Source organism: Sinocyclocheilus anshuiensis, unplaced genomic scaffold, assembly GCF_001515605.1.
Source record: "Sinocyclocheilus anshuiensis isolate Anshui unplaced genomic scaffold, SAMN03320099.WGS_v1.1 scaffold1239, whole genome shotgun sequence".
In the NCBI taxonomy this organism is placed as follows: domain Eukaryota; kingdom Metazoa; phylum Chordata; class Actinopteri; order Cypriniformes; family Cyprinidae; genus Sinocyclocheilus; species Sinocyclocheilus anshuiensis.
In genome coordinates this window covers 934,994-946,939 of record NW_015540949.1, presented here as the reverse complement: position 1 = coordinate 946,939, position 11,946 = coordinate 934,994, and the positions used below count along the sequence as shown (strand labels likewise).

General features: G+C 36.0%; 1 protein-coding gene across 1 annotated transcript in view; it reads left to right on the top strand.

The window, feature by feature from the left end:
* Window positions 1–11,946, top strand: part of itga8 (integrin, alpha 8) — a 79,923-nt gene that overhangs the window by 47,516 nt on the left and 20,461 nt on the right. The window contains exons 20-22 of the mRNA XM_016488060.1: window positions 625–772; window positions 2,412–2,504; window positions 11,206–11,285. Coding sequence (XP_016343546.1) covers window positions 625–772; window positions 2,412–2,504; window positions 11,206–11,285 — 321 coding nt within the window. The remainder of the gene's footprint in view (window positions 1–624; window positions 773–2,411; window positions 2,505–11,205; window positions 11,286–11,946) is intronic.

The following is an 11,946-nucleotide window of genomic DNA, read 5'->3' as shown; positions in this document are numbered from 1 at the left end:
CATGGCATGATAACTAACTTGCAATCATGTTTTTGTGCTGATTAAATAGCAGACTATAGCGTGTACCTATTAATAAATAGATAAAACTGTCCAGATTGCTATACACTGCTAGTACACATGTATTTCTACCTGATCAGTTTGTTGGTATAAATTAATAGTTTGATTCAGTGTTAGTAGACTTAAGTAACACCAGTTAATTTAGATGTTAGGCATTTTTTCAGTGTACAGGATCACGTGGCAATTATTTTCTATTAAACTTGAAAGTGCAGACGTAAATTTTAAGTTTATTTTCTTCGGAATAAAGGTGTGTCAATGTAAAATTGAAATAAAAACACAATGTAGTATAATAATTTTAAATAGCCTAATGTGTAAACATGCATAAAGCATGGTTTAGCCCAAAGAACCCTTTTTTGCCAAAAAGGGTTCTTTCTCCTTATATAGAACCTTTTTGGCATAAAGGGTTCTTTGGAGTTGAGTAAAGAACCCTAGGGTTCTATATAGAACCCCAAAGAACCCTTTTTTTTTTAAGAGTGTGTATCAGTTGTTTGTTTTAAGTCATTCTTTGATTTTGGCCTCATATAAGAAGTTATTTTAAATGCAGGTTTGCTTATTTATTTTTTATAGGGACCGGACTGAACTTTTAATCGGGGATGACAACTTGCTTATGTTGACCATTAATGCAGCCAATGAGGGCGAGGGAGCGTACGAGGCAGAGCTTCATGTGACCCTCCCACCAGAGGTGGACTATATTGGTGTGGAGCGCAGACGTGAGGTAAACAACATTAACCACTATCCTTTTTTGCTGTACATATACTGTATGTGTACATGCTTACACTGGTATAACTGTGGAGTTATGAGTCATTTGTCCCAGGAAGGCATGTTAAGGGTGGGTTTTAATGTAGCACTGCGGGACTAGTGGCCTAACAGTGGAAACACAGCTTGATTTTGGCTTTGTAGCTCAAAGTTGGAGACTATTGGCTCTGCCTGGCCTGTTGCTAACCCTGGCTTTCATTGACCCAATAGTGGAAAAGCGGTTAATGTGTGTGTGTGTGTTTATGTGGGTCTGGGTGGGCGATTGGATGTAGAAGTTAATTAATACTGCATTTAGTAAAAGTCCTTTGTATGATGTCTTTTATTTATAGTTGCTCTGATTATAGAAGGTTTATTTTAGTCTCAGACTTTCATTGCTGTTTAGATTATGACTCACTCACTGTATTCTCTTCTTCCAGAAAACAGCTCATGCATGAGTTTATTTTGCTTATTGTAGTGTATAAATAATTTACATTTAATATGAATATTAGATGCAATATAAGTTATCTGTCTGTCTGTCTATGTATTTATAGTTCTCTCTATAGTTCTATCTATCATTCTGTATTGTTCACATTATCACATTGCACCTGGTCATGATACAGTATAACGTGAGCTCAGGTCTTGTGAAATATCAAATTTACTAAATAGCTTTAAATCCAGCATGGTAAAATGCTAAATCTGTAATCCATTCTGACTCGGAGTTAAAAACACAAACGTGTGCGCTGCAGTGTCTTTGATGTTGTAATGAGGCAGGAATGCAGTGAATGTTGATCTAATTATGGCTATGGTTTCTTATTAACCGTAGTCTAAAACATGCCTCATGTCTAGGTGTACTCTGTAATGCATTGCTGAGATCTAACCAGACTGTTTATCTCATTTCATACAGTCCTGCATTCACTTATCTTCATTCATATCTTTGGCTGTCATTCAGTCATTCCATCATCCCGTTCATGCATCACTGCGACTTCCCGCATGAGACACTGGCGCTCTGTGGCACCGACTGCAAAAGATCTGATCGCTCTCTGTCTGTCAGTTATGAGTTTAACAGATGCAGTGTATAGCTGCTAATTGCAGCACGTGTTTGAGAGTGGCTCTTAATGCAATTTGCACAAGTACATTAGCTGCTCTTCTGGGAACATACTGGTTACGGTTTGACTCTGTTTTGGTGAGAGGAAGTGGTTGCCAGAGGAGGGAGATGGAGGAAAAGAGAGACTGGTGTAGGGGGTTGACGAGATGACAGGGGGAGGGGCCTCAGTGATGTATGATGTGATTACTATCAGGGAATTCATCATGTACTTTCTTGACCCTCCAGAGACCTGTTTTCATTGGCTTATGCTAGTTATTGACTGGGTTTATTATTGCCCGGTTTTGTTTTCAGTGATGTCATGCACATATATATATTTTTTTTTTAATTTTTTTTTTTTATTAAGTTTATTCATGATTTATTTATTATTTTAATATTTAAAATATTCTTTGAGTTTTTTGTTCTGAAGGTACATTATGCTTCTGTTTGTGTTCCTTAGACATTCAGCGTGTAGTTCAACAAAGCAGCTATCATACATTACATAATGAAGAGCTGAAATCTTTTTTCTCTGTCTCAGGATCTTCAGCGGCTGAACTGTGAGCACAGGACAGAGAATGATACCAGAGTTGTGGTCTGTGACCTGGGAAACCCAATGGTGGCTGACACAAACGTAAGAGCCATCAACTCTGTTGATATGATGTAATGTCTACATGAATGAATGAGTGAAACATACAGTACTCTGTAGTATTTCGATGACGTGAATGCTTGGCCAATGCTTTGCAAGTGTGCGGTACATACTTACGTTATAGACATTATGGTGTATAATGAGCTTTCTTGCGTTACAGTGACGGTAACAAACCTCAGTACTCAAGGGAGCAATAGAGTTTCCTTCAAATGTGTATGCCATTAAACCAGATATGTTATCATTCAGGTAGCAAACTATAAACCTGTCAACAGTCTAACTACCAGTCTAAACTTAACTAATTTAGTAGCTCAGCAATCTTCATTTCAAATAATTACCCTTATACAGCCACCATGACAGAAATTGACGTAAAAAATAAAGATTTTTTGCGGCAGCGCTGAGAATTCAATACATACTTGAATTGCATTATAAATCGGATTTTGATGCATTTGTCAACACATAAAATTGGGCTTGTGTTAATATGTTTGTGCAGAGTTGTATTCTTGAATACTTGCATATGTTTTGGGCCTTAGCTTTCAGTGAGAGCTTGAATCCTTCAGCGTATTAACATAAATGAGCAGGACAGAGGAAGGAGGAATTTAGAGGGGTGAGAAAAGGGTAAGATAGCATATCAGTTTGCACTTTAATAGCCAGATATTTAGCAGCACTGTTAGTTTGCTGAGACTTCAGGTCCTGTATGAGACACCTGCCGATGCATCACACACACACACACACACACACATCTCTTGATCCTGTTCAACCAAAACAGGATGCTGAAACTCAAGGAGATTCCGTTGAATCAGTTTTTTCAGTAATGAAACCAGAGATGTGTGCATAAATACGTTCAAAATTTGGGGTCAGAAAGTTTATTTTTTTAAAGAAATTAATGCAATTAATAATTGTATTCAGCAAGGAAATAGATCAAAAGTAACTGTAAAGACATTTATAATGTTACAAAAGATTCTATTCAACAAAGAATGCTGAAAAAAGGTACTTTTACTGTAGAAAATAGAAATGTTATTGAGCACCAAATCAAAAGTAGATTAGAATTAGATTTCTGAAAAATCATGTGACACTGAAGACTGGAGTAATGGCTGCTGAAAATTTAGCTTTGCAATCACAATAAATAAATTACATTTTAAAATATATTACAATAGAAAACAGTCATTTTTAATTTTTATATTTGATCATTTATATTACATTATCAATACTTTAATATTTTTTTCACAGTATTGCTGTTTTTAATAAATAAATGAAACCAATAAAGTATATTTTATTTACAAAATTAGACTTGTTTATTTTTTACATTTACATTTAATAATTCAGGATTAACTTTTAACTGTTTCTTTTTCTTAATATCTAAACCAAATTTGTTTATTATTTTGTTTTAGCATTTTTTCGCATTTTATACATAGACCTCACTATATTTTGTTAGATTTGTGCTCAAAACAAGAAATTGTTACTTGTATCTTGTGTTATTTGTACACTATATACGGTAATTGAAACAATGACAAAAATATTAAGAAAATAATTTTTTGCTGTGGATCACTTAATTATCTATCCATCCAGAAGACGGAAACCACGTTTCTGTGTATGTCTTCACTAACCCAGATGTTTTTTAAGACCCCGTGGACCCTCGAGAATGTAGCTGTTATACAGATGTGTTCATTCATGTGCCATTAAGGACAAATATACATCTCCCTGCTGGTATGAGCGTGTGTGTTGACTAAAGAGAAAACACACATCCCTTACATAGTCTTTTTCTTGCAGTTAATAGCTTGATAATATTTGTGCGTTGTGCAATTTTCTTCTCCTTCTTTCATCTCTCTTTCTTTCCTACCTCTTTCTTCCCCATATGTCTGACAGGTTGATGTTGAACATTGTTAATGAGAGTCTGGAAAACAAAACAGCGGGTTGAGAGAAAAAGTGGAATGATGGAGTGAGTGTGTGAAGGGAGGGTGTAAACACATTGGGACAAAGTTTGAGGTTCAGTCTAAACACACTCTCCATCTATTTACTAGTCACCATGACAGCCCGTCTCCAGCCATCCCAAATATCTCAGCCTGGGGTGCAGTTATAACAGTTACAAAACACACTCTTGACCTGTCACGTATACTCAACACACACGTACACACACTCCCAACACAACATCCTGCATCTCACACACACACAAACAAACACACATAAAGCCATATTCCTGAGTCCAGAATATTTATTATTATTTTGAATTACAAATTCATGTTGTTTGCTTCTTCATTGTTTGCTATTTCTGTAGTAATTTGTGAACAGCTTAATAACATTTATAAAAGCTCTCTCTGTCTGTCTCTCTCCCTCTCTCTTTCTCTCTCCATCGGTTTCCCATTTCCTCAAAGCCCTCAGGGTGAACTGCTCATTAGTCTCCAGTCCGCTTCATTCCTGCTTCATCCATATTGAGCATTTCTCTTTCATTAAAAGTATAGGGAAGATTATATTATATTATTATCCTAAATTGATGCATGCAGCTGTAAGTTTTTTCTTTTTCTTTTCAGTTGTAGGAGAAATTTTGTGACTTGGACACATTTCAAGACATGATATATTTTGGACCATATTATGAAGAAAACCAAAGTTTCTCCAACTAAAAAAGTGGCTAGTTACATTTAAAGTTTTTAGTTGGCTGGATATAAATTCTGTAAAACAATTAATCTGAGTTACAGTAACAATGGTCAGTTGTGTTTCTGTTTTTGTGAATCTATATGCAGCGTTGAATTCATCTTGCACATGGAAATTGGGCTCAACAGTAGGAGCAACAAATACTGATTTTTGTGTGGTTAATTATAATGAACTGAATATAATATGTAAAGTACCAAAATTACCAAAATGAAGGTTCCAAAAGAGAAGGTTTCAACTATAAAGAACCTTTTGTGCAATGAAAAGTTTCCATGGATGTTAAAGTTTCTTCGTGGAACCACAGATGGCAATAAAAAAAAAATATATATATATATATATATATATAATTTAATTGCGTATATAAATCAGTATTATTTACTATATTATTTACTTTCTTATGTTTCTGAGCATTACTTTTTACTGTGTATCTGACACACATACCTGCATCTTTATTAGCCAGTTTACTCCTCTCCTCTCCTCTTCTGTTTGTTTGGATTGCAGTGCTTGTTAAAGCAATTGAAACGTAATTCGTCTGTAATTTGATGCATAGCTGGTAAATGCTTTGGCTCGAGCAGTGCCAGCTCACTGAGAGCGGAGACAGGGCAGAGAGGTTTATGACTGTGTTTACTACAGCAGGTCAAAAGATTATGTTGCTCATAAAATATAAATCAGAACATCACAACTGAATAGGCAAAATATTACCTGTGGATGGGTGTGCAATATGAACCTGTGGTTTTAAGTCAGTGTGTGTGTAGACAGTTGGCTGGATACTCAGAGGTCTATGTTTTATGTCGAGTTGGCCTGTCATAGCAGTGGATTGTGGGTTTGGAATAGAGCTTGTAGATTCATTCTGAGTGTCAGCATGTAAAATACATAGAGAACCAAAAAGAAAAATTTGTCATTTTTTGGTTGTTACAGTACTTTCTTCTGTCAAAGCTATTCATATGAATGGCTACAGAAGAAGAGCACATACTGTACCTTGTATTTTCCAGTTTTATTTTAGTCGTATTATTATTCTTTTAAAATAATTTTTAGTAATATGTGACCCTGGACCACAAAACCAGTCATAAGTCGCTGGGGTATATTTGTAGCAATAGCCAACAATACATTGTATGGGTCAAAATTATTTTTTCTTTTATGCCAAAAATCATTAGGATATTAAGTAAAGATCATGCTCCATGAAGATATTTTGTAAATTTCCTACCGTAAATATATCAAAACTTAATTTCTGATTAGTAATATGCATTGCTAAGGACTTCATTTGGACAACTTTAAAGGTGATTTTCTCAATATTTCCTATCCTAACAAACCATACACCATTGGAAAGCTTATTTATTCAGCTTTCAGGTGATGTGTACATCTCAGTTTAAAAACAAATGGCCCTTATGGCTGGTTTTGTGGTCCAGGGTCACATATACTATTATACTGTAGTATTTAATAATATTACATTTTTTTATATTTCTGACTTTCATTTTAATGTTAGTTTTAGTAATTTTATTTGCTTTTGACGTTTTTATTAGTTCTTGTTTTTATATTTCTATATAGCTGAAACTTGTTTTATTTCAGTTTCAGTTTAGTAAACATTTAGGCAACATTTCTTGAAAGATTTCAATAATATTTATTTTATTTCAGCTTTATTTAAGTTACAGAAAACAGTTTTCAATTTTATTTGAATATAGTTTTAGTTAATCATAATAAGACATGACTTGCCACATGGCACCCTGTTTATGTTTTTTTCTGTGTAACTTGATTAGTTATAAGATTAGTTATATAATAAATGTTCTTTAATATACATGAAGAGCAGGATTTTGGACCAATGAGTTTTCTCTGTGGATGGGGCTCTGCAGCACAGTGGTGCTAAAGTTGAAACTAAATGACAGATAAACCCATTCTCATTTGTTGCTGTTGAGGATACTTGGCATTTTGTAGCATGGTTAGTATTAGCATTGGCTAGTTTTTCTGAATAATGGCAGATGGAGGTAGTTAGGAAACAATCATTAAAGAAATTAAAGTTCTGTTATCATTTACTCACCCTCATATCTTTCCAAACCTGTGTGACTTTCTTCTGTGGAACACTAAAGAAGAGAAAGCGAGTTGTTTGGCTCTGTGACCTGGTAACATGTTCCAGATTTGGAGACAGGCTTCGTCATGGAGCTTCCAGGGTTAAACCCACATGGGCCAAATTATCATGGCACCAGCAGAGGAGGGTGACAAGGCCGCAGATCCCCCACCTCACATACAACAAGCAAAATGAGAAACACGTCATGAACTCACACTCACAAAACACTCACACACCATCGTCGCTGGTGTCACAAAATAATTGTACCACACATGGAATCAGTGTGTAGCCTGTGATCAAATGCAATATGTTTTTTAACTTATTTTCTGTTTTCTTCTTCTTTTTCAAAACTTTCCAAACTATCCTCTCATAGCCCATAAAATGGAAGTCATAACCATGTGGTGCAGATCATTCATCACAAATAGGGCATCACAAGACCAATGTGCACAAAACATGTTAGACACACCACCTCAAACAGTATGAGCGCCACAAACAGAGTTTTGTACTAACCTGTTCTTTGAAGTAGAAGGTTCCAGCTAGATTGGATTTTAGAAGGAAATTAAGAAAAAAAAAAATGAATTTTGAAAGATATCATTCTTCTTCTTCAGCAAGTATGAATAAAATTGATCAAAAGTTACAACAAAGGCATTTAAAATGTTACAAAAAATTATATAATAGATGCTGTTCTTTTCAATTCTTTTCTCAAAGCATCCTGAAAAAAGTCAAAAATATTAGACAGTAAAAAATATTAAGCAGAACAAGTTTTTTCAACATTGGTAAGAATAAGAAATGTTTCTTGAGCACCAAATCAGCATATTAGAATGATTTCTGAAGGATCAGGTGACACCGGGACGGGTCTCGCGTCATCACAACATGCATACGTTGTGGTGCCAATGCAGAAGTAAAGAAATTGTGGAATAAAGTTGTTACTTTTGTTTTGTTTTTTGGACATTAAAAGCATTTCCGTCGCCTCACAAAATTGGGGTTAAACCACTGGAGTCACATGGACTACTTCAATGATGTCTTTACTACCTTTCTAGGCCTTGAAAGTGGTAGTTGCGTAGGCTGTCAGTGGAGGGACAGAGTCAAGTCACTATTATTTATATAGCGCTTTTTACAATGTAAATTGTGTAAAAGCAGCTTTACAGTATTAAACGGGGAAGTAGTGTGTCGAAATAGTGTGTCGTTCTTCTCTGGCCAGACAAACCAGCAGACTGTAGCAGAGTCAGATTGTGCAGAGGACTCATCTGGTTCCCGTGGTCTTGTCCTGATGGCCATCTAGGTGACGAGGTCTTCGGAGGGGATCTGTCTCTGGGGCTCATCTAGTTGTCCTGATCTCCGCTGACATTTAGAGTTGTAGAGGTCATCTCTAGGTGCTGATCCACCATCTGATCTGGATCCGGGTGACAGCAGTGACCATCTGATCTGGATACAGGCAGGATCTGCTGGCTATGGTGACCTTGGAATAAGAAAGAAACCTACTAATATTAGCGTAGATGCCATACTTGTAACGATGTAACAAGTACATCGGGTGTTATGGGAAGTGTTCCCAGTTCCGGTTGACCTAATTAATGCAGCCTAACAATCCTTTAACGGATTTGAAACCTCTCAGATTTCATTACAAATATCTTAATTTGTGCTTTTAAGATGAACGAAAGTCATACAGGTTTAGAACAACATGTGGGTGAGTAAATTGACAGAATTTTCAATTTTGGGTGAACTTAAGTAAAGACAGGAAGTCATCAGAAGTGCTGTCCATAAAGCATTGGCTCTTTTGGCTCTTCATTTTAATAAACCATCTCCGTCTCACTAATGTAAATCTTCTTTTCTAATTGAAAATGCATTAAATTCATCAGTAGTTTAAAAATAACAGTGTAAATGTCTTTTGTGAGCCATAATTCATACAAATCGGACATGACTCGCCCCCTCTATTGCTCTCACTGCGGTATTCAATAAAGAAAGGAGTTTCATGGTCTGTAAAATGAAACGCACTGAATAAGTTTGTTTCACCGACTCCTACCCATTTCAGCTAACGTCACATTAAGGTGATGTAGAATCACAGAACTTGGCAACAGTTAATGGCTTTAGTCTCTATCCACAACACCTCGAAAAGAAGGATTTCCCAGCATCTTCAAGCAATATATTATTTCTTGAGAGAGTGGGCTGACATTTTAAGGGTGATACACTTCTGATGACACTGTAAATAATAGACTGACAGGCTCATTTTTTTTGGCTTACGTTGTTCTTTGTTTTTAATCAAACACGATCCAGCCATTTTCATGTTTTCTGGATGCACTCTGTCCAACTTTACTTAGTCAATCTGTAATCCATCTGAAAAAATACCATTGCACATATGTATTCAAACACAAGTGCTTTTGATGTGTATGTTTGTGCTGTTTCAAATGGAAACTGCATCTAACATTTCATTCCTATGTTGTGAAATGCATTTAATCAAACACACTTGAGGAACTTGTGCATTTTTCCCATGTTATACACTAGGATCTGTTCTGAGTTTCATTAAAACTTTCGATTAAGAGTTATTGTCTCATTAGTGTAATTAGATGATTACTGTTGCCACAGAAACATATGAACCAGCCCTTGTAAATTCAGATTGAGATGAAGTCTCATTTCTCAACACATGCATGAAGTTGCAGAGACGTGATCTTCATTTGATTTACCAACTCTCTGGGTTTTAAAAAAGGACGCGAGACCACAAAAAGAGGCTCCGTGGCCAGTTCCTCTTTAAAGTTTAACAGCACTTGTTACTCTCACCCGTCTGTTATGAGGGGCTTTGTAGTAAGAAAGGTTTCCGCCTGGGGAAGCTAATTTATGAGGCTCCAGAGTTAGCACATAGCCTTTAGCTAAAGGACTGGCCTTCATTATCCATCCCAGCAGCCATTATCAGACTTCTTCTAATGAACTACACCATATGGACACAGTTACAGCCAACGAGAAAGAGAGATGATTAGTGAAATTTTACTATTTGTTTGCGAATGAAGATTCCAGTGTTTAGACTTTGTTCAGCAGAGCAGAAAGACAACAAAAGATATAAATCAGAGAAAATGGCTTTATAAAGACGTGTGTTTTTAAGAGCTGGCATACTTTTGACTTGTACTTAAGGGCAAATTGCAATTATATAAATATATTGGTAATATGTTAACAATAGGTGTAACACTTCAGTATAGGCACCAATTCCAACCCAGGCTCATTAGAAATACGTGCCTCTAAATACATTTCTGCTGCGCCGTTATGATGTACCTTACTGCACGTTTCGCGGCAGTTTCAAAGTGAAACGTCCAGTAAGTGGTGCTAAAATGCGGGTTCAATATGTGACCCCATTTTTGTTACATTGATATAGGCACGTATTGCTGTGTTTTTATTGCGTTACTTCAGGTATTGCGTATTGCGGTGGTTCATATTTCAAATATCTGATGAGTGTCGCTAGAAGTTAATGCTCTATCGTGTTGGAAATATCCCCTACTCCAAACCCAACCCTAAACCTACCCGATAGTGTTAACAAATGCTAAAGTGATATAAAAATGCATTTAAATAAAATATGCAGGTACGTTTCAGCTAAAAATAATTTTGACTCAAGTTAATACAGTAGTCAACATTTGAAGTGGATCAAAAAAGTTCATCAAAGTTGTCCTAAGATAAGAACACATTTTGGTTTTAGGACAACTTTGATGAAAGGTTTTCAAATATTGACTACTATATTTCATGTCCGCATTTTTATTGATCAAATGAGTAACCATGTAATACTAGTTTATTTGTTGGCGGTATAACAGCAAGTGAGGCTGTCCAGACAGACCCCACACTCCTCCCCCCAGCATGTAAGACGGCACAGTGTTAATTGTGGTGGGTTTTTCCTGTATGAGACACTGGGGGTAGAGCTCTATTCTGTTTTACTGAGCACTTACAGATGTCCCTTAAGCTTTTGATGTCTTCATGTTTTTCCCTTTCTTTCTCTCTCTCTCTGGCTAGTTGTCGGTTGGTTTACGGTTTTCTGTACAGCGGCTGGAAGATGCCCCTCCTACCATTGGCTTTGAGCTTCAGATACACAGGTACAGTAAATATTACCCTTCATTTCACCTGTATACCAATTACAGATCTACAAGTAGCTTCTTTGGTCTTCAAGTAAGCATAATGTATTCTCACGGCGATTATCTTTGACTCACACACACACAATCATTCACATTTCTGGCCAAATCATTGTCAACACTGAAGTTCTTACATTCCCACTGGTCATAAAGTTATAAAGTGAATAGGTGTCAAGTCAAGTCAAGTCTGCTTTATTGTCAATTCTTCCACATGTACAGCACATACACACAGAGAATTGAAATTGCGTTACTCTCAGACCCTTGGCGCATACAGATAACACTAACAGTAGAACATAAATACAGATATACAGATTAAATATAAAATACAACTATACAAATATACAAATAAGGTAAAATGTAAAAAAATATATATATATAAAAAAATATATATATAGCAGCACACGGCACATGGCAGATAGAGTGCAAACCAGTGAAGTAAACAACAGTGCAGATATAATGATTTGTAGTGCAAAAAGGTGTGTAGTCTGAGAAGCTAAACACATTGCTGGCTAACATTTCTGCTACCTTAACTTGTAATTTAATTTAATTTAAAGACCTCTCGCACTACTCAATTGTGTGTGTGTGTGTGTGTGTGTGTGTGTGTGTGTGTGTGTGTGTGTGTGTA